The sequence below is a fragment of the Mus musculus genome, chromosome 1 (genome assembly GCF_000001635.26).
Source record: "Mus musculus strain C57BL/6J chromosome 1, GRCm38.p6 C57BL/6J".
In the NCBI taxonomy this organism is placed as follows: Eukaryota; Metazoa; Chordata; class Mammalia; order Rodentia; family Muridae; genus Mus; species Mus musculus.
Genome location: NC_000067.6, coordinates 163,779,571 through 163,803,891, shown reverse-complemented (window position 1 = coordinate 163,803,891; position 24,321 = coordinate 163,779,571). Strand labels below are relative to the sequence as shown.

Here is a 24,321-nt window from a genome sequence, read left to right as displayed (position 1 = left end):
CCAAACTCTCAATTACCATAGATGGAGAAACCAAAGTATTCCACGACAAAACCAAATTCACATATTATCTTTCCACGAATCCAGCCCTTCAAAGGATAATAACAGAAAAAAAAAAAAAAAAAAAACAATACAAGGACGGAAACCACGTCTTAGAAAAAGCAAGAAAGTAATCCTTCAACAAACCTAAAAGAAGATAGCCACAAGAACAGAATGCCAACTCTAACAACAAAAATAAAAGGAAGCAACAATTAGTTTTTCTTAATATCTATTGATATCAATGGACTCAATTCCCCAATAAAAAGACATAGACTAACAGACTGGCTACACAAACAGGACCCAACATTTTGCTGCTTACAGGAAACCCATCTCAGGGAAAAAGACAGACACTACCTCAGAATGAAAGGCTGGAAAACAAATTTCCAAGCAAATGGTCTGAAGAAACAAGCTGGAGTGGCCATTCTAATATTTAATAAAATCGACTTCCAACCCAAAGTTATCACAAAAGACAAGGAGGGACACTTCATACTCATCAAAGGTAAAATATTCCAATAGGAACTCTCAATTCTGTACATCTATGCTTCAAATGCAAGGGCAGCCACATTCATTAAAGAAACTTTAGTAAAGCTCAAAGCACACATTGAACCTCACACAATAATAGTGGGAGACTTCAACACACCACTTTCATCAATGGACAAATCGTGAAAACAGAAACTAAACAGGGACACAGTGAAACTAACAGAAGTTATGAAACACATTGATTTAACAGATATCTACAGAACATTTTATCCTAAAACACAAGGATATACCTTCTTCTCAGCACCTCATGCTACCTTCTCCAAAATTGACCATATAATTGGTCAGAAAAACAGGCCTCAAAGATACAAAAATAGTGAAATTGTCCCATGCATCCTATCAGATCACCATGGACTAAGGCTGATCTTCAATAACAACATAAATGATAGAAAGCCAACATTCACGTGGAAACTGAACAACACTCTTCTCAATGATACCTTGGTAAAGGAAATAATAAAGAAAGATATTAAAGACTTTTTAGAGTTTAATGAAAATGAAGCCACAACATACCCAAACTTATGGGACACAATGAAAGCATTTCTAAGAGGAAAACTCATACCTCTGAGTGCCTCCAAAAAGAAACTAGAGAGAGCACACACTAGCAGCTTGACAACACACCTAAAAGCTCTAGAACAAATGGAAGCAAATTCACCCAAGAGGAGTAGAAGGCAGGAAATAATCAAACTCAGGGGCAAAATCAATGAAGTGGAAACAAGAACTATTCAAAGAATCAACCAAACGAGGAGCTGGTTCTTTGAGAAAATCAACAAGATAGATAAACCCTTAGTCGGACTCACTAGAGGGCACAGGGACAGCATCCTAATTAACAAAATCAGAAATGAAAAGGGAGACATAACAACAGATCCTGAAGAAATCCAAACCACCATCAGATCCTTCTACAAAAGGCTATACTCAACAAAACTGGAGAACCTGGATGAAATGGACAAATTTCTAGACAGATATCAGGTAAAAAAAGTTAAATCAGGATCAGGTTAATGATCTAAACAGTCCTATATCCCCTAAAGAAATAGAAGCAGTCATTAATAGTCTCCCAACCAAAAAAAGCCCAGGACCAGATGGGTTTAGTGCAGAGTTCTATTAGACCTTCAAAGAAGATCTAATTCCAGTTCTTCACAAACTATTCCACAAAATAGAAGCAGAAGGTACTCTACCCAATTCATTCTATGAAGCCACAATTACTCTGGTACCTAAACCACAGAAAGATCCAACAAAGATAGAGAACTTCAGACCAATTTCCCTTATGAATATCAATGCAAAAGTACTCAAAAAATTCTCACTAACCGAATCCAAGAACACATCAAAACAATCATCCATCCTGACCAAGTAGATTTCATTCCAGGGATGCAGGGATGGTTTAATATATGAAAATCCATCAATGTAATCCATTATATAAACAAACTCAAAGACAAAAACCACATGATCATCTCATTAGATGCGGAGAAAGCATTTGACAAAATCCAACACCGGTTCATGAAAAAAGTCTTGGAAAGATCAGGAACTCAAGGCCCATACCTAAACATGATAAAAGCAATCTACAGCAAACAAGTAGCCAACATCAAAGTAAATGGAGAGAAGCTGGAAGCAATCCCACTAAAATCAGGAACTAGACAAGGCTGCCCACTTTCTCCCTACCTATTCAACATTGTACTTAAAGTCCTAGCCAGAGCATTTCTACAACAAAAGGAGATCAAGGGGATACAAATTGGAAAGGAAGAAGTCAAAATATCACTTTTTTGCATATAAGTACATATAAGTGACTCTAAAAATTCCACCAGAGAACTCTTAAACCTGATAAACAGCTTCAATGAAGTAGCTGGATATAAAATTAACTCAAACAAGTCAATGGCCTTTCTCTACACAAAAGATAAGAAGGCTGAGAAAGAAATTAGGGAAACAACACCCTTCTCAATAGTCACAAATAATATAAAATACCTTGGTGTGACTTTAACTAAGGAAGTGAAAGATCTGTATGATAAGAACTTCAAGTCTCTGAAGAAAGAAATTAAAGAAGATCTCAGAAGATGGAAATATATCCTATGCTCATGGATTGGTAGGATCAGTATAGTAAAAATGGCTATCTTGCCAAAAGCAATCTACAGATTCAATGCAATCCCCATCAAAATTCCAACTCAATTCTTCAAAGAATTAGAAAGGGCAATCTGCAAATTCATCTGGAATAACAAAAAACCTAGGATGGCAAAAACTCTTCTCAAGGATAAAAGAACCTCTGGTGGAATCACCATGCCTGACCTAAAGCTGTACTACAGAGCAATTGTGATAAAAACTGCATGGAACTGGTATAGTGACAGACAAGCAGACCAATGGAATAGAATTGAAGACCCAGAGATGAACCCACACGCCTATGGTCACTTGATCTTCGACAAGGGAGCTAAAACCATCCAGTGGAAAAAAGACAGCATTTTCAACAAATGGTGCTGGCACAACTGGCGGTTATCATGTAGAAGAATGGGAATTGATCCATTCCTATCTCCTTGTACTAAAGTCAAATCTAAGTGGATCAAGGAACTCCACATAAAACCAGAGACAGTGAAACTTATAGAGGAGAAAGTGAGGACAAGCCTCAAGATATGGGCACATGGGAAAAAATTCCTGAATAGAACAGCAATGACTTGTGCTGTAAGATCGAGAATTGACAAATAGGACCTCATAAAATTGCAAAGCTTCTGTAAGGCAAAAGATACTGTCAATAAGACAAAAAGGCTACCAACAGATTGGGAAAGAATCTAAATCTGATAGGGGACTAATATCCAATATATATAAAGAACTCAAGAAGGTGGACTCCAGAAATTCAAATAACCCCATTAAAAAATGGGGCTCAGAGCTAAACAAAGAATTCTCACCTGAGGAATACCGAATGGCTGAGAAGCACCTGAAAAAATGTTCAGCATCCTTAATCATCAGGGAAATGCAAATCAAAACAACCCTGAGATTCCACCTCACACCAGCCAGAATGGCTAAGATCAAAAATTCAGGTGACAGTAGATGCATTCGAGGATGTGGACAAAGAGGAACACTCCTTCGTTGTTGGTGGGATTGCAAGCTTGTACAACCACTCTGGAAATCAGTCTGGCGGTTCCTCAGAAAATTGGACATAGTACTACCGGAGGATCCAGCAACACCTCTCCTGGGCATATATCCAGAAGATGTGCCAACCGGTAAGAAGGACACATTCTCCACTATGTTCATAGCAGCTTTATTTATAATAGCCAGAAGCTGGAAAGATCCCAGATGCCCCTCAACAGAGGAATGGATACAGAAAATGTGGTACATTTACACAATGGAGTACTACTCAGCTATTAAAAAGAATGAATTTATGAAATTCCTAGGCAAATGGATGGACCTGGAGGGCATCATCCTGAGTGAGGTAACCCAATCACAAAGGAACTCACACAATATGTACTCACTGATAAGTGGGTATTAGCCCAGAAACTTAGGATACCCAAGATATAAGATACAATTTGCTAAACGCATGAAACTCAAGAACAAAGAAGACCAAAGTGTGGACACTTTGCCCCTTCTTAGAATTGGGAACAAAACACCCATGGAAGGAGTTACAGAGACAAAGTTTGGAACTGTGACAAAAGGATGGACCATCTAGAGACTGCCATATCCGGGGATCCATCCCATAATCAGCTTCCAAACACTGACACCATTGCATACACTAGCAAGATTTTGCTGAAAGGACCCAGATATAGCTGTCTCTTGTGAGGCTATGCCGGGGCCTAGCAAACACAGAAGTGGATGCTCACAGTCAGCTATTGGATGGATCACAGGGCCCCCAATGGAGGAGCCAGAGACAGTACCCAAGGAGCTAAAGGGATCTGCAACCCTATAGGTGGAACAACAATATAAACTAAGCAGTACCCCACCCCCCCCCCACCCCCCCGGAGCTTGTGTCTCTAGCTACATATGTATCAGAAGATGGCCTATTCGGCCATCATTGGAAAGAGAGGCCCCTTGGTCTTGCAAACTTTATATGCCTCCGTACAGGGGAAAGCCAGGGCCAAGAAGTGGGTTTGGGTGGGGAGGGGAGGGGAGGGTATGGGAGACATTTGGGATAGCATTGGAAACGTAAATAAAAAAATACCTAATTAAAAAAAAAGAAAGAAAGAAATAACAGCTAAAACTGTCTGCTCAAGACGGAACGGTATACACACTCCGAGTATACCACACTGAATGACATTAACACTTAAGCATACCTGGTTGTGGTCAGACTTGCAAAAACAAAGGACAAGAGAACCAAAGGCCTGAAGAGAAACAAAGCTTTGTGTCTACTACACAGCACCATCAATAAGATACACAGATTCATCTCAGAAAGCTTGCACACATGAAGATGGAAAATGACACATGGAAACTGCAAGAGAATTTCTGTCATCTGTTGGAGGCACAAAAGTCCTTGTGCCCACAGAGCACCAGGGAACCAGAATGTTAAACACAGGGGCCTCTCCTCAAAGGAATTTCTACCCATAAAGCTGGGAGTGGATATTGTTAATGACCTGGTGACATTTTAGCTATCCGTAGAGACAGGCCTTACCCAGAATGTTTATTCCAGACTCTTCCATTCCTAGACCATTCTCCTTAGCTCCCAGCTAACAGAACCTACCCTTGGAAGAGATGACACATGTCCCACTGACCTCCATGCTATTTCAATCAGAGATGACACTAGAATCTAGGCCTTTTAGCTATAGACCCAGCCTGTCCTCAGGCTCACACGTACTTTGTAAAGGAGTTTCTAGGAAGTCACACCTAAGCTTTTCTCTGCACCTGGAATGGGAATGAGTGTTGTCTGGAAACTTCTTCCCAAATTGTGTTGTGTTTTAAATATGCTGACAATGAACTGCCTAGTGTCAGACTTCCCAGGTTTGATCCAGGCTGATTGAAGCCAGTCTGAACTGAGGTTTAATTCTCACCTCTTCGCAGACCCCTGCAAGGTCTCTCTCAGTAACCTGTCTGTAATTCCAGAGCTTAGAAGGTGGACCACAGGGACAAGCTGACTAGCTAGACTAATCTTATCTTCAAGCTCTGGGCTCAACTGAGGAACAAATTATAAGGCAGACAGTGACCAAGCAAGACTCTCAATATCAGCCCTAGGCCTCTACACACACATGAAAATGCATACATCTATGAACATGCATATAGAAATGCACATAACCCATACATATACAAGAGATACGTCATTAGTACTCTTACAGAACAGGAGTGGGGAGGGAAAAGAGTCAGAGGGTGGACTGGATCAAATGTCTGAATACTGTTAAAATTAGGTTTGTAGCAATTTGAACAAGATTGTTTGAAACTGTCTAATGTCAAGACATCACTAAGATAATACCTCAGGGAACCATAATTATAGAAAACTAGCTTCAAGTGGTAAACTAGAAAATACCTAGCATAAAAAAAACAATAATAGAAGAAAACAGAGAGTAAAAAAGGTTAAGAATCATGATAAAACTGTTCCTAATTAAAAAATATATAGACATGTTAAAGGCTTTGTCATTCATAGCAAATACAAAATATCAAGACTACCTTATAAGCATTCAATGTTAAACAGACTAAACACATTAATAAACAGAAATGGATTAAGGAACCTACAGTAATCCAGTCATAATCTAGTTCTAACAGAAATTCTTGAGATTCAAACACACAAGCAGGGTGAAGAGAATGGAAAATAGACCTACCATGTAAAGAAAAAAGGAGAGGAAGATAAGTGATAGATTGAAAATATTCATAATACATTGAAGAAAAAAATACAAAATTAAATATTTAAGACATGAAAAGCATGCATATGTGCACTTGCAAACATAAAATATTTAAGATCTCAGTATAAACTTCAAGAGTAGGTTTGTTTTACATGATTTTCTACTTTTAATATTTAGAAAGAGAAATCACCATTTAATAATAGCTCTTCCAGGTTATCAGGATTTCGAGCAAGCTGTAGGATCAAGGCAGAACCCCGAACCTTATCTGGAATGTCTTCATACAAGAGCTCAATGTATTCGTCCATGTCATTAATGTTGGCCACTTCGTCAATCTGAAACAGAGGTAGGAAGCGCTCAGCAGCTCTCATGGACAGAATTGCTATCAGATGGATGGTATTTTGTGATCAATATATTACTTATCATAGCAACAAGCAAAGAACAGATAATAGCCATCTTTTTGTAGATAGCAATTTTAGGACATTAATCTCTCGGCAAAACCTTTAACCTAAAATTTGTCTTGCCTACAAGATGTGGAGGGATTAAGATGGAGCTGACTGAGGGAACAGCCAACCAATGTCTGCCTCAACTTGAGACCCATCCCATGTCAGAGAGCCAACCCTGACACTATTAATGATACTCTGCTATGCCTGCAGACAGGAACATTGTAACAACTGTCTCCTGAGAGGCTTCATCCATCAGATGGAAGTAGATGCAAAGACCCACAGCTAAACTTCAGGTGGAGCTGTTGTGGAAGAGTGGGAGATAGAAGTGAGCAAGTCAGAGGGGTCATGGACACCACAAGAAGATCTACACAGTCAACTAAGCAGGGACCATGGGGGGGTCACAGAGCCTGGGCCACTTAGCAGGGAGCATGCAGGAGCTGGACCTAGATGCCTCACCCATCTGTAGCAAATGTGTAGCTTGGTCCTCACGTGGGTCCCCTAACAAGTGGAATGGAGGCAGGAGGCTGTCTCTGTTTCCTGCCATAGCACTCCTTTCCCCCTACCTGGATGGACTGCCTGCTTGGGCTTCAGTGGGAGAGGATGTACCTAGTCCTGCTGGGACTATACCCCAGGGTGAGGTGGTACCCATGTGGGGCTTTGTGAAAGAAGAAGAGGGGGCAATGGTGGGAGGGATTTGTAAGGATGGACTGGGAAGAGAGGAGGAAGGGCCGTGATGGAGATGTAAAGTACTAGCATGCTGATACAAAAGTATAAACAAAATAAAATGGAACATGTATAAACTCTCCAATTTGTCTCTCAATGTATCTCAATGTAATTTGCACCTACTATAAAAGATTAAATATTTTGAAACTTATTTCAAAATATTCAGAATACTTTGCCATCATTTTAATAAAATTAAAATTATGTGTTGTGAAGTTTCACTAACAATTTTTGTTATTTATCAATTAAGCATTGATTTTTCAGGTATCTCTAAACTGAATCACTTCAAATTCCACATCTGAACAACATGGCTATGTGCATTATTGACAATAAAAGCTGAAGGTCTTTCATTTATTAGAACAGAAATCACTCGGTCTTACCTCCATCCCTTCAAAAGGAGGTGGGTCTTTAGGCTTGCTTGATTTTTCTTTTTTTTCTGTAAAAAGATTTTTAAAAACCCTGAGAATTAGTTTTTAAGGTTTTGGAGTGACTATTTTAAGCAGTTGAGTTTACTGCTGCCTAAGCTCAGGATATAAAGATAAATATTTGATGAAAACTTTCTCAATGCATAAAATAAAATATTTCCATATAAAAATCAGATATTTGTTCTAATATTGCGATCAGATAAATCACCAGGATAAAGAAAATGACAAATACAAAACCAAATAACATAAAAGTAAAGGTGATACACGGAGAGTAAGGATAACAGCAGCATTATAAGCTGAAATAGGAGGAGGGAATGATTTTTGTCTGAAAAGTGAAATAAAGGATATAAATTAAAAGGTAAATATTTGATATTTACATCAATTTAATTCTCATTTATTCTCAAGGAGGCATTTGACAGTACTACAGAAATTAATTATAATATTCAGCTAAAGGCATATTTTCATATTCTAAACAAAAACATGCATACATTAAAATAAATTAATTATAAAAGTATTATCAAAAGACGTATAATTAACAAATAAATATCCATGTAAGGGATTTGACCCTTACTGGCGATTACTTGGTAAGGAAAAGGGATGGGCACGGGATTGTGATAGGCTGCTAGAGATACCCGAGGACTACATTCCAGCTGTCATAATGCAAACCATGGCTCTATACAATCCACACACACAATACATGCTAATGAAAGGAAGACCGCTATGCAGAGAGAGCAATGGGAAATGAGAAACATGCTCTTGATCATAAAAGTGTTAGAAAAGCCTGTTCCTAAGCGGCCCTTCCTTCTTCCAGAGGCAGCATCCATGAAAAACAAGGGTGTGTCATCGACGGCTAAATTCTGTCTCTAACAGGTAATTTATTATAAGAGTAGTTTTGATGAGCAAAGAAAACAATCATTTAAGGTGACGATTTGTAGTGTTAAAATATACTACAGTCCTCTTTCCCTGCCTTAGAGTGAGGCATCTGGCTCTAAATTATCAAAGTATAAAAAGTTTAAAAAAATTTAGATAAATATAGTTTTAATATACAGTAAAACTACAACTATTAATGTGCAGAAAGAGAATAATACTGACTTGAATTATTTTATCCATATATAATGGATACTTTTTTATATTTCTTTTTTTATACAGTACATTTTAATCACTAAACTTTCAGTAATCCATTTGCACATGTGTTTCCATTTTTATTTGAAACTATCTTTTATATTTTCTGAGTTGTAAACTATTAACGGCCCAGTTCTTTTGTGGGAACTAAGGACAGGAAAATGATAAGAATGAAGTAACGGTGAGCAATGTTACACTGTCCCAAGGAAAAGGCGTGAGGAGAGTAATATCATGGCCATCGAAAACATGTGATATTCCCCAAGTGTACAGTAATGCTTAAAATACTTAGATAATTCAACTCAAATTATAGATAAAAGTAAAAATAGCACATATATATATATATATATATATATATATATATATATATATAAGTAAAATTATAGATATAAGTAAAAATAGCAAATTTAGAAATATAAGGCTAATTTGGACAGAAAAGACATTTTCTGCCTTAAATATGCCTTTTATTATTCTACAATCATTATGACAGACTTATCCCCTTATTCCAGTGTCGTGCACACGCACACATCCAGTGAACCACCACTGTGTGTAGAAGCATAAAACCTCCAGTGTAGGAAACAAATTCATCTCTTTGTTTGTCCTGACACTGGTAAGAACTCATCACCAAAATGAATACAGCTTTCAGAACTATGTATTTTTATATTGTATTGCACTGTATTATATATATATTTACACAGTAAATAGACTATTTTGAAGATGACAAATGCTCGCCTTTGGTATTGAATTTAAAGTTGCAGACTCCTTCTGCTTACCTTTTCCCGGCAATGAGTCTCGGCGGTTCTGTAGATAGTACAAAAGCTGCTCCACCTCGCTTAGCTTTGAGGGATGGATGAGCTTACATTCCTCAACCACCTTCCGGGCCAGAGAGGTGATGTCTGTGTTAGCATTGAGACTCTTCAGACGGATGCTGCAAGCACATGCGAATTGCCAGTTCAGACATTACAGGAATACATGACACAATAATACTGTTCTAAGATGATCTGTAAATTATACAGAATCTATACCTTCTGGCCAAAGAAGAATCTTATTAAAGATTTAGATATAGTTAGAGTTATGTAAATTGAAAGCAGCATACATCTTTTAAGACTTTCTGGACACAATATTCAGAAGTCCTGTTTGAGGCAGTAGTTCTTTTATAAAACAGTCTTATTACTGAATATGAAATACATACTGCTACGAGTGATATAATTTATGCTTAAATACAACAACATTCCCAAGTTTTTCTTTACTTGCAGTGCTAGGGCTGGAACCCAGGACCTGGCACATGCGAGACAAGTGCTATATACATCCTCTGAGGTACTCAGACTTGCTTCCTCTTGAATTGAGCCCAGAATAGTAACTATAAGTCTAAAGAAAAAAAGATGGTGCCAAGGAACACAATGGCTGTTTGTTCAAAGGCATGAGAGAGAACTATGAAAATATAACATCAGGGCTGTCATGTAACTCCTCCTGTGCAAGACTTACATTCAGCAGGAGAAAACGAGCGAGCGAGCGAGGGCCTACTGGACATAATTCTTTGTGAAGATGGTGATTTTTGCCGGGCAGTGGTGGCACATGCCTTTAATCCCAGCACTCAGGAGGCAGAGGCAGAGGCAGGCAGATTTCTGAGTTTGAGGCCAGCCTGGTCTACAAAGTAAATTCCAGGACAGCCAGGGCTATACAGAGAAACCTGTCTTGGAAAAAAAAAACAAACAAGATGGTGATTTTTGTTATCTTGTAGGAGGATAGCAGCTACCCCAGGGAGCCACGGATGAGAATCTACAGAAGCCCTGCACTCGGCCTCAGCATCTGCACACCCATGGGTCTCCTGAGTCTAGTCTGCAAGCACGACCTGGATCTCCCTCCCAGCTTACATCCACTACGACGACATTCTTATGTCTTATTTTAGATTTTCTAGAGAAAAGTTGTCTTTAACTTTGGAGTCTCATGACCTACACTTCAGAAGAGGAATTTAATTTTTTAGTCCTAAAGAATATACTGCCTAGCATATTTCTTAAAGCTGTCTGGCTTTATTGTTGATAACTTTTAAGTGTTTAAAATAATTGACTTTATTTTGGACAGTTCTAGCTGAACATTGTAAGGCAGATATAGCAAGGATGGTACACAGAAATAACCCTCAAAGGACAAACCAGAAAATGTGTTTCCCAATAAGTCTGATTGAGAAGACGCACAGGAGAGCTACATCACTAGCTAGGCATGATAAGAAAACTCACTTCTAGAACATGGAGGGTTCTAGAACTTGGAGGGGAAGCTGAAGCAGATTCATGAGTTCAAGGTCAGCCTAAGCTATAGAATCAGACTATTCCAAACAAAACAAGAATGAAACTCGATAAACATATCTTTAAATTTCTATTAGGCTTTTGAGTAGATTACTTTTCCAAAAAAAAAAAAAAGTGTTTAAAGTACAGATTACATGCTCACCTCTCTCCCCGTTTCTACTGTGTACTTCTGATTATCATCTTGTATCTGTGTGGCATAGTTATTATCTTTATCAAAACTCACAGAACACAAAAAGTGAACCCTAATGTAGGCCAAGAACTAATACTAACACATCTAATTATTAAGCATTCACTTAATAATTATCTAGTTACTTAGCATTCACTCTGTGATCTGTGTTTATAAATGTCTTATAGTGTCACACATAAAAGCTTTATTTCTCTAAAACGTCCTCTCCCTGAGCATGATCATCTCGAACCATTATGCCTCCTCTACTATGTCAGACATTTGGAGCTGTAGAGTACGTACATTTTCCAGACTGACTTCTTTTGGTTAACAATATTTATATCTTCTGGTACTTGATAATTCATTTCTTTTTCATTTTTGAATAATGCTTTATTATATGGAGGTGTCACAGCTAATCCACTCACTATGAAATAATAGTTTGGTTGCTTTCAATTGTTGGTTATTTTGGATAAAGTTTCTATAAGTATATTTGTTAAGACTTTTATGTACATGTAAGTTTTTAGCAGTATCTCAAAACATAATTACTGGATATCATGTGAGCCTGTACTTAGATAATATATAATGTATGCCATCTTCTGGTATGGCATACACTTTATATTATTACAAGCTATGACTGGGAATTCCTGTCACTACATTCTTGTCAATATTTGCTGTTGCCAGTGTTATGGGCATTAGCCATTATAATGGGTGTGGTGATTCCTGTTGTCTTAATACATATACATACACAGAACAATTTTCAATCTCTTGTAGGTCTACTTTGTATCATCCTATATATTAGCAACCCAGTTTAGCCTATATAAACTCAAACATTTTTGGCTTTAGTGTACAGTCTCCTCAGTCTTGCATCTTTTAAAAGGAAACTGGAATAAAACAAGTTTTGTTTTGAAATGACACTTGGGGCTACTCGACTGCTTTTAATCCGCATGAGTACTTTTTATTAGGCACCCAACATCTATTAAAAACTAACAAAATATCACCTGTATGATTTCTATACCATAACAATCAGCTTCTCAAAAGAGATCTTCAGAAAGGTGAACTCTGTTGAGAACGGCTTATACCATTCCTCTGAGCAATGTAAGAGGCTGAAATGCCATGTTTGTGGTTCGAGGACATCACTGACTTCTCCAATGTAATGACAGTTTATGCCACACCTATATCAAGTTATATAGATTTCCTCTTCTTCACCAGTAACAAACCTCTTGAGTTATCAAAACACATTTTCCTTTTGGTAATGCCTTTGGTACACACCTTTTGCTAGTGGTTGTGACACACCTTTTTCTAATGAGTGTGAGGCACCTTTTTTCTAGTGAGTGTGAAACAGCTTTTGTTAGTAAGTGTGACACACCTTTTGCTATGGAGTATATCCTTTAGGACTAAAAGATTAAATTCCTCTCCTGAAGTGTAGGTCATGCGACTCTAAAGTTAAAGACAACTTTTCTCTAGAAAATCTAAAATAAAATCTCAAGAGATGTTCATTAGCGCTCAGGTCGTATAATCTCAGGTAGTCAATGACAAACAAAAAAAAAAAAAAGAAAGAAAAAACATAAAAAAGAACAAAAGTGTGAGCTAGCTGGACTGCAGTGTGAGCATGCACACATATTTTTCTAGACTTGTACAGTCTAGAGAACGCATTCATCTTTAATACGGGTCATTAAGTAAGTCTCCTTCCGATGCCAACAGAAAACCAGTGAGGACAGCAAACTGAGACACCAAGTGGCTTCTCTTCATAGGGGGCAACAAGCCAGGGCTTGTCAACCACAGCATCACTGAAATGGAGGCTCATACATTCCCACCTTAGATGCCAATGTGACCATCTTACAATGACAACCTACGATATCTCTATGAGAAGCAATGTTCCTTGTGGGGAAAATCCATCCCCAGAGTGCTTACGTACCAGAGTCAATGCTATCTACTTTTTTTTTTTTTTTTTTTCCATTTTTTATTGGGTATTTAGCTCCTTTACATTTCCAATGCTATACCAAAAGTCCCCCTTACCCACCCACCCCCACTCCCCTACCCACCCACTCCCCCCCTTTGGCCCTGGCGTTCCCCTGTACCGGGGCACACAAAGTCTGCGTGTCCAATGGGCCTCTCTTTCCAGTGATGGCCGACTAGGCCATCTTTTGATACATATGCAGCTAGAGTCAAGAGCTCAGGGGTACTGGTTAGTTCATAATGTTGTTCCACCTATAGGGTTGAAGATCCCTTTAGCTCCTTGGGTACTTTCTCTAGCTCCTCCATTGGGAGCCCTGTGATCCATCCATTAGCTGACTGTGAGCATCCACTTCTGTGTTTGCTAGGCCCCGGCATAGTCTCACAAGAGACAGCTACATCTGGGTCCTTTCGATAAAATCTTGCTAGTATATGCAATGGTGTCAGCGTTTGGATGCTGATTATGGGGTGGATCCCTGGATATGGCAGTCTCTACATGGTCCATCCTTTCATCTCAGCTCCAAACTTTGTTTCTGTAACTCCTTCCATGGGTGTTTTGTTCCCACTTCTAAGGAGGGGCATAGTGTCCACACTTCAGTCTTCATTTTTCTTGAGTTTCATGTGTTTAGGAAATTGTATCTTATATCGTGGGTATCCTAGGTTTTGGGCTAGTATCCACTTATCAGTGAGTACATATTGTGTGAGTTCCTTTGTGATTGTGTTACCTCACTCAGGATGATGCTCTCCAGGTCCATCCATTTGGCTAGGAATTTCATAAATTCATTCTTTTTAATAGCTGAGTAGTACTCCATTGTGTAGATGTACCACATTTTCTGTATCCATTCCTCTGTTGAGGGGCATCTGGGTTCTTTCCAGTTTCTGGCTATTATAAATAAGGCTGCTATGAACATAGTGGAGCATGTGTCCTTCTTACCAGTTGGGGCTTCTTCTGGATATATGCCCAGGAGAGGTATTGCTGGATCCTCCGGTAGTACTATGTCCAATTTTCTGAGGAACCGCCAGACTGATTTCCAGAGTGGTTGTACAAGCCTGCAATCCCACCAACAATGGAGGAGTGTTCCTCTTTCTCCACATCCTCGCCAGCATCTGCTGTCACCTGAATTTTTGATCTTAGCCATTCTCACTGGTGTGAGGTGGAATCTCAGGGTTGTTTTGATTTGCATTTCCCTGATGATTAAGGATGTTGAACATTTTTTCAGGTGCTTCTCTGCCATTCGGTATTCCTCAGGTGAGAATTCTTTGTTCAGTTCTGAGCCCCATTTTTTAAGGGGGTTATTTGATTTTCTGAGGTCCACCTTCTTGAGTTCTTTATATATGTTGGATATTAGTCCCCTATCTGATTTAGGATAGGTAAAGATCCTTTCCCAGTCTGTTGGTGGTCTTTTTGTCTTATAGACAGTGTCTTTTGCCTTGCAGAAACTTTGGAGTTTCATTAGGTCCCATTTGTCAATTCTCGATCTTACAGCACAAGCCATTGCTGTTCTGTTCAGGAATTTTTCCCCTGTGCCCATATCTTCAAGGCTTTTCCCCACTTTCTCCTCTATAAGTTTCAGTGTCTCTGGTTTTATGTGAAGTTCCTTGATCCACTTAGATTTGACCTTAGTACAAGGAGATAAGTATGGATCAATTCGCATTCTTCTACATGATAACAACCAGTTGTGCCAGCACCAATTGTTGAAAATGCTGTCTTTCTTCCACTGGATGGTTTTGGCTCCCTTGTCGAAGATCAAGTGACCATAGGTGTGTGGGTTCATTTCTGGGTCTTCAATTCTATTCCATTGGTCCACTTGTCTGTCTCTATACCAGTACCATGCAGTTTTTATCACAATTGCTCTGTAGTAAAGCTTTAGGTCAGGCATGGTGATTCCACCAGAGGTTCTTTTATCCTTGAGAAGAGTTTTTGCTATCCTCGGTTTTTTGTTATTCCAGATGAATTTGCAAATTGCTCCTTCTAATTCGTTGAAGAATTGAGTTGGAATTTTAATGGGGATTGCATTGAATCTGTAGATTGCTTTTGGCAAGATAGCCATTTTTACAATGTTGGTCCTGCCAATCCATGAGCATGGGAGATCTTTCCATCTTCTGAGATCTTCTTTAATTTCTTTCTTCAGGGACTTGAAGTTTTTATCATACAGATCTTTTACTTCCTTCGTTAGAGTCACGCCGAGATATTTTATATTATTTGTGGCTATTGAGAAGGGTGTTGTTTCCCTAATTTCTTTCTCAGCCTGTTTATTCTTTGTGTAGAGAAAGGCCATTGACTTGTTTGAGTTAATTTTATATCCAGCTACTTCACCGAAGCTGTTTATCAGGTTTAGGAGTTCTCTGTTGGAATTTTTAGGGTCACTTATATATACTATCATATCATCTGCAAAAAGTGATATTTTGACTTCCTCTTTTCCAATTTGTATCCCCTTGATCTCCTTTTGTTGTCGAATTGCTCTGGCTAATACTTCAAGTACTATGTTGAAAAGGTAGGGAGAAAGTGGGCAGCCTTGTCTAGTCCCTGATTTTAGTGGGATTGCTTCCAGCTTCTCTCCATTTACTTTGATGTTGGCTACTGGTTTGCTGTAGATTGCTTTTATCATGTTTAGGTATTGGCCTTGAATTCCTGATCTTTCCAGAACTTTTATCATGAATGGGTGTTGGATCTTGTCAAATGCTTTTTCTGCATCTAACGAGATGATCATGTGGTTTTTGTCTTTGAGTTTGTTTATATAATGGATTACATTGATGGATTTTCGTATATTAAACCATCCCTGCATCCCTGGAATAAAACCTACTTGGTCAGGATGGATGATCGCTTTAATGTGTTCTTGGATTCGGTTAGCGAGAATTTTATTAAGGATTTTTGCATCGATGTTCATAAGAGAAATTGGTCTGAAGTTCTCTATCTTTGTTGGATCTTTCTGTGGTTTAGGTATCAGAGTAATAGTGGCTTCATAAAATGAGTTGGGTAGAATACCTTCTACTTCTATCTTGTGAAAAAGTTTGTGCAGAACTGGAGTTAGATCTTCTTTGAAGGTCTGATAGAACTCTGCACTAAACCCGTCTGGTCCTGGGCTTTTTTTGGCTGGGAGACTATTAATAACTGCTTCTATTTCTTTAGGGGATATGGGACTGTTTAGAAGGTCAACTTGATCCTGATTCAACTTTGGTACCTGGTATCTGTCCAGAAATTTGTCCATTTCGTCCAGGTTTTCCAGTTTTGTTGAGTATAGCCTTTTGTAGAAGGATCTGATGGTGTTTTGGATTTCTTCAGGATCTGTTGTTATGTCTCCCTTTTCATTTCTGATTTTGTTAATTAGGATTTTGTCCCTGTGCCCTTTAGTGAGTCTAGCTAAGGGTTTATCTATCTTGTTGATTTTCTCAAAGAACCAACTCCTCGTTTGGTTAATTCTTTGAATAGTTCTTCTTGTTTCCACTTGGTTGATTTCACCCCTGAGTTTGATTATTTCCTGCCGTCTACTCCTCTTGGGTGAATTTGCTTCCTTTTTTTCTAGAGCTTTTAGATGTGTTGTCAAGCTGCTAGTATGTGCTCTCTCCCGTTTTTTCTTGAAGGCACTCATAGCTATGAGTTTCCCTCTTAGAAATGCTTTCATTGTGTCCCAAAGGTTTGGGTACGTTGTGGCTTCATTTTCATTAAACTCTAAAAAGTCTTTAATTTCTTTCTTTATTCCTTCCTTGACCAAGGTATCATTGAGAAGAGTGTTGTTCAGTTTCCATGTGAATGTTGGCTTTCTGTTATTTATTTTGTTATTGAAGATCAGCCTTAGTGCATGGTGATCTGATAGGATACATGGGACAATTTCAATATTTTTGAATCTGTTGAGGCCTGATTTGTGACCTATTATGTGGTCAATTTTGGAGAAGGTACCATGAGGTGCTGAGAAGAAGGTATATCCTTTTGTTTTAGGGTAAAATGTTCTGTAGATATCTGTCAGATCCATTTGTTTCATCACTTCTGTTAGTTTCAGTGTGTCCCTGTTTAGTTTCTGTTTCCATGATCTGTCCATTGGTGAAAGTGGTGTGTTGAAGTCTCCCACTATTATTGTGTGAGGCGCAATGTGTGCTTTGAGCTTTACTAAAGTTTCTTTAGTGAATGTGGCTGCTCTTGTATTTGGAGCATAGATATTCAGAATTGAGAGTTCCTCTTGGAGGATTTTACCTTTGATGAGAATGAAGTGTCCCTCCTTGTCTTTTTTGATGACTTTGGGTTGGAAGTCAATCTTATCAGATATTAGGATGGCTACTCCTGCTTGTTTCTTCATACCATTTGCTTGGAAAATTGTTTTCCAGCCTTTCATTCTGAGGTAGTGTCTATCTTTTTCTCTGAGATGAGTTTCCTGTAAGCAGCAAAATGTTGGGTCTTGTTTGTGTAGCCAGTTTGTTAGTCTATGTCTTTTTATTGGCGAGTTGAGACCATTGATGTTAAGAGATATTAAGGAAAAGTAATTGTTGCTTCCTGTTATTTTAGTTGTTAAAGGTGGCATTCTGTTCTTGTGGCTGTCTTCTTTTAGGTTTGTTGAGGGATTACCTTCTTGTTTTTTCTAGGGCGTTGTTCCCGTTCTTGTATTGGTTTTTTTCTGTTATTATCCTTTGAAGGGCTGGATTCGTGGAGAGATAATGCGTGAATTTGGTTTTGTCGTGGAATACTTTGGTTTCTCCCTCTATGATAATTGAGAGTTTGGCTGGGTATAGTAGCCTGGGCTGCAGTTTGTGTTCTCTTAGTGTCTGTATAACATCTGTCCAGGCTCTTCTGGCTTTCATAGTCTCTGGTGAAAAATCTGGTGTAATTCTGATAGGCTTGCCTTTATATGTTACTTGACCTTTTTCCCTTACTGCTTTTAGTATTCTATCTTTATTTAGTGCATTTGATGTTCTGATTATTATGTGTCGGGAGGAATTTCTTTTCTGGTCCAGTCTATTTGGAGTTCTGTAGGCTTCTTGTATGTTCATATGCATCTCATTCTTTAGATTTGGGAAGTTTTCTTCAATAATTTTGTTGAAGATGTTTGCTGGACCTTTGAGTTGAAAATCTTCATTCTCATCCACTCCTATTATCCGTACGTTTGGTCTTCTTATTGTGTCCTGGATTTCCTGGATATTTTGAGTTAGGATCTTTTTGCATTTTCCATTTTCTTTGATTGTTGTGCCGATGTTCTCTATGGAATCTTCTGCACCTGAGATTCTCTCTTCCATCTCTTGTATTCTGTTGCTGATGCTCAAATCTATGGTTCCAGATTTCTTTCCTAGGGTTTCTATCTCTAGTGTTGCCTCGCTTTGAGTTTTCTTTATTGTGTCTACTTCCCTTTTTAGGTCTAGTATGGTTTTGTTCATTTCCATCACCTGTTTGTATGTTTTTTCCTCTTTTTCTGTAAGGACTTCTACCTGTTTGATTGTGTTTTCCTGTTTTTCTTTAAGGACTTGTAACTCTTTAGCAGTGTTCTCCTGTATTTCTTTAAGTGATTTATTAAAGTCCTTCTTGATGTCCTCTACCATCATCATGAGATATGCTTTTAAATCTAGGTCTAGGTTCTCAGGTGTGTTGGGGTTCCCTGGACTGGGCGAAGTGGGTGTGCTGGGTTCTGGTGATGGTGAGTGGTCTTGGTTCCTGTTAGTAAGATTCCTCCGTTTACCTTTCGCCATCTGGTAATCTCTGGAGTTAGTAGTTATAGTTGACTCTGTTTAGAGATTGTTCTTCTGGTGATTCTGTTACCGTCTATCAGCAGACCTGGGAGACAGATTCTCTCCTCTGAGTTTCAGTGCTCAGAGCACTCTCTGCTGGCAAGCTCTCTTACAGGGAAGGTGCGCAGATATCTTGTATTTGGACCTCCTCCTGGCCGAAGAAGAAGGCCCAAAACAGGACCTTTCTCAGACACTGTGTTGCTTTGGCAGTTCCCAGGTGGTACAGACTCTCACCTAAGCAGACTAAATTCCTAAGTTCCTTGGAGTCCCGGGACCAAGATGGCGACCGCTGCTGCTGTGGCTTAGGTCGCCTCCCCAGCCGGGCGGGCACCTGTCCTCTGGTCCGGAAGGTGGCCGGCTGTCCCCGGCCCACACAGGGTGCTGCCTCAGCGCCTCTGTGCTTCCGCCTGTTCCAGAAGCTGTCAGGTTCTCTGGCGCACCCTCTCACCTGTTCAGACTAATTTCCTAAGTTCGGCGGGTCCCGGACCAAGATGGCGACCGCTGCTGCTGTGGCTTAGGTCGCCTCCCCAGCCGGGCGGGCACCTGTCCTCCGGTCCGGAAGGTGGCCGGCTGTCCCCGGCCCACACAGGGTGCTGCCTCAGCCCCTCTGTGCTTCCGCCTGTTCCAGAGGCTGTCAGGTTCTCTGGCGCACCCTCTCACCTGTTCAGACTAATTTCCTAAGTTCGGCAGGTCCCGGACCAAGATGGCGACCGCTGCTGCTGTGGCTTAGGTCGCCTCCCCAGCCGGGCGGGCACCTGTCCTCCGGTCCGGAAGGTGGCCGGCTGTCCCCGGCCCACACAGGGTGCTGCCTCAGCCCCTCTGTGCTTCCGCCTGTTCCAGAGGCTGTCAGGTTCTCTGGCGCACCCTCTCACCTGTTCAGACTAATTTCCTAAGTTCGGCGGGTCCCGGACCAAGATCCAATGCTATCTACTTAAGGCAGTACTTTCACATGTGCTCCTAGCTGCCCGAGCACCCTCGATTCAACACAACATGGTATAAGTAGGAATTCTTTCTAACTAGTTACCAAGTCAATGCTATGCAGCGGGAAGAGGGTTGAGAGAGAACATTAAGTCATATCAAATCTTCTCTACTAGCATAAAGTTATTGAAGGAAGGTAGGAAGTTTACCAGCAAAACTTCAGAATAATGAAAAAGAACAGGTCCCGAGGGACTCTCTTAAGTCAATAAGGGAAAGTGAGCAGGATGTGGACCTAAGTGCAGTCTAAAAGACAGCTTGTCACATACTAGCATTCTTCAGAGGACCAGGAGGCTTTCAGGAGCCAATTCAAGATCTGTGCCCCATTTGGGAACATCTGAACATCGCACCACTCCCAGCAATTCTATGGGAGAAGGAATAGAGGATTTTCTAAGACTCCGAATTTCTAAATTAAGCAAAAACTCCCATATAAACATATCTTTTGTGATTAATTTCACTTAACATTACAAAAGTTTTACTTTCTCTAGAATATATTCCACATTTATACCATTGAATGCAATCTTTCCTCGACTAAGTTGAAGTGGTCCAGAAGGATGTTATAACTATTTATTGTCTATGAAGATTAAAATAATATCATTTGTATGAAGGTTATATAAAAGCTCCTATTTTCATAATGTATACAAACTGAAGGACACTTACATTTTTTGGCATTCCTTTCGTTCTCCCAACATGGGATCTCCCATTTCTCCAAGAATGGTAGCTTCCACTTCATACTGAACAATGAGAGCTTTTTCTGATGGATGTACATCAATATTCCCCCCTTTAACTTTCCTACAAAAAAAAAAAAAGATTAAAGTCTCACAGGACATCCATAACTTCCACCCTGTTTCTACATCTAAACTAAAAAAAATGAAAGCCATCCTATGTTCAAGGACTGGATCACTCATTATTCAGAGAGTAGTATTTTCCCCAGACGACTCAGGGAGTCAACAGAACCCCCTGACAGCCTAGAGAAGGAAAAGACAACATTAAAATTTACATGGAAACAAAGACCCTAAACAACAAACATAATCTTGATAAAGAGCAGCAATGTTGTGGGACTCGCCCCACTCAATGTAAACACTCCCAATTGAAGCAGTACATTATCAGCTCAAGGAATAGTCATATTAATAGTGGATTAGGACTGACAGTGCAAGATATGACCTATGTTTACAGCCAGTTAATCTTCAACAAGGATGCTCCAAGTATCCACACAGAGCAAGAACAATCTCTGACAAACGATGCTAAGAAGATTAGATATTCTTAACCACCATATACAGTAATTAACTCCAGTGGAGAAGAGACCAGCATTTAAGACTTTAAACTATAAAACATAAGGAAAAGCTTCATGACCTTGAATTTAGCAATGGTTTCTTAAATACGGTTTCAAAAGCCACAGTAAGTATTAATAAATTAGACTTCAACAAATCAAAATTGTTGACAGTACTGACATATTCAAGACAGTAAAAAGACAACCAAAGGCTGGGACAAATGTTTGTAAATTGCATATTTAATAATGCCATATATATATATATATATATATACACACACACATATATATATACATATATATATATACATATATATATGTATATATATATATATATATATATTTCAGTAACCACTTTTTCCTAAAAAAGAAAGACAAATGACCAAAGAGGATGAAAGGAGCTCAATTTACTTCGTAATTAGGAAATGCAAATCAAAACAGAATAAGACACTACTTTACAGCCCTTAGAATAGCTACAATTACAGAGCAAACACATGAAACACAAAGAGAAAATAACAGGCAAAGTGTGGGAATAACTGGAGCCCTCATACATACGGGGGAACATATAAGGTACAGAACTGAGGAAACCTCCCTGCTGGTTCTTCAATGAGTCTAACAGGGAATTTCTTCATGTTCCTGTATGCCAAGCTTATATGACTGAAGAGAGAGAAGTGTTCAACAAAACCTTGTCATGTTGATTGTCAAGTTATTCCTAACAGGCAATAGGCACAAACCCCCTGAATACCTATCAACACTCGGTCACGAACAGCTTATAATATATCCATGCAATAAATATTATTCAGTAGTTACAACAAAGGAATAAAGTGTTATAGCACACTATATATAGTATAGCACAATATAACAAAAGTGAAACATAATTATACACTGTGAAAAAAACTGAACAAAGTATCATATATATCAAATCCAGCAAGTTCATGCCTTTTCCATTATGTCTGTATGTCTCATACACACACACACACACACACACACACACATATATATATACACATGCAATATATATGTGCAATATATATCATGTATGTGTGTATGTAAATATACACATGCTAAGGCAATGCAAACTTAGACAAAATTGAACAATGTTTTTAAAATCTTTTTCCAGATTATGACTAAAACATCACAGTGAGTAAGTAGATCAGTTGTATTGATTGTTTTCTAGATGATGTGGTTTTAAGAGGGTCCACACTAGTACAATGACTCTAAATAAAACCACATCTGACACACCCATAGTATATGAAAATCAGCAAATGCTACAATGGCAGCATGTTCTTTAAAACAACCTTCGGTTTAAAGTTGAAATTAGAAAGTGTACTGTATTTGACAGATAAAGAGTGTGTGTACAGGAGTATGGGAATGGGCACATGTGTATATGGTAACAAAATGACGTTAGAATGAGTACTCTGACCATGTATTTGTTTTTATTACATATTCCTTTTTACAAATCTCTACTGAAAGTCTTCTCATTTGCCTTTTCGTTAAAGATATAAAATGAAAAAGACAAAGCACTGTGTTCCCTTGTCTTGTACAAGCAGTATAGTTGATTTATCTTACAACTATTTGACTATGTTCAAGAATCCACTACCACTTGCAAGATTATTTCTAATTTCTTGCAAGATATGGCTAGAACCCTATCAAGTAAGGGAAAATACACTTAACAAATTTTATTAGGACTTAATGTCACCACCTAACATGCATGGTTTTTCTCTCAAAAGTATTTTCATACTTTGTCCTTATGTCCTTCAGAAAGTATTATCTCTCATTTTCAAATGAAGTAATTATGTCCAAAAAACCAAATCTATGTGCTCTTTGCAGTGGATTAGCAACAGAGCTTTAACGAAAAATAGAGACTCTACATTAGCATTTTAAAAGATTTATTCACTGCTCCCTCACAGTTGGTTCAGTGAGAGGTATATTTTTCTAACCATGGGTGGTCTTATTTTTCTACAGACATTAAGGAATCTCACAAAATTTCCTTTTTCTTGGTGTAGCTGATATCATACATATGTAAAAAAAAAAAATAGTAGGCTTTCGCATGCCAAGGTCTTAATAATAATGAACTTCCTACAGAAATTATACAGTGTATGTGACCGTCAAGTGAGTAAAGTGGACCAAGACCAGCTGACTGAACATCTCAATCCAGTCTTGCATAAAGCAAAAACCACCACGTCCGTCTTTATTCCACACACCCCACCATGATTTATGAATCTCAAACTGAACACAAATTGGTGATGTGACAGAATTCATTTCCAAGCTTCCATGGGATTTATCTATTGAGGAATCCAGGAGAGTGGGGCAGAACAAAAAACAAAACCTAGGAAATATGGGATTTATCTCGCCTAACCTGCCTCTTAATGAGGTTATAGATTAATGTAGCAAGGACATCATCAGATGCTGTCAGGACACCTCCAAGCCAAAGAGGACCTCGCGCCCCCGCAGGGCCCATCCTTTATTCCACCCCATCATTTTCTCCTCTTTCTTTCCTTCCCTGCGTCCCACCCCTTCTCGTGTCTAGCTCTGCCCCTGGACATCCCATGGTCAGCCGGGAAACACCTAAGGACCTGCTCAGGGCGGAGCCCGGGTCATCACCTTTTGAGGTATCTGGCGTCCTCGCCTTGCATGGCGGCGGCGGCGGCGGCAGCGGCGTGGGGAGAATGGGAGTGTCTGAGAATCTGGGAGGGCTACTTCCGGAGACCCGGCCAAAGTACCCTCAAAGCAGAGCGGTGACAGTCCCAAGGCCTGCAAGGCGGGGCGGCGGTGGCGGTGGCGGTGGCGGCGGCGGCGGCGCAGCGGTTACCACGGTGAACCCGCCGGCTCCTCCCACTGCTCCTGGGCCCCAAAACACTGGAGCAGCCCAGACCCGCCCAGAGCCGTCAGGGCCGAACTCTCCGCAAGGCGCATGCGCTCACGCGACAGCTACA

The 24,321-nt window shown here is 39.4% G+C and overlaps 1 protein-coding gene across 4 annotated transcripts in view; it reads right to left on the bottom strand.

Annotated features, from left to right (window-relative positions):
- The window catches only part of Kifap3 (kinesin-associated protein 3), a 154,970-nt gene that overhangs the window by 113,216 nt on the left and 17,433 nt on the right, over window positions 1-24,321 (bottom strand). For 2 of the 4 annotated variants that reach the window (NM_010629.3, NM_001305643.1), the window contains exons 1-5: window positions 23,990-24,309; window positions 20,776-20,907; window positions 9,789-9,943; window positions 7,852-7,907; window positions 6,499-6,640 (exon numbers count right to left, since the gene is read on the bottom strand). In NM_010629.3, coding sequence (NP_034759.1) covers window positions 6,499-6,640; window positions 7,852-7,907; window positions 9,789-9,943; window positions 20,776-20,907; window positions 23,990-24,021 — 517 coding nt within the window. In that variant the 5' untranslated portion in view covers window positions 24,022-24,309. Of the gene's footprint in view, window positions 1-6,498; window positions 6,641-7,851; window positions 7,908-9,788; window positions 9,944-20,775; window positions 20,908-23,989; window positions 24,310-24,321 lie in introns of those variants that run through there. The other 2 variants (XM_006496681.3, XM_006496679.3) reach the window with 1 other exon arrangement.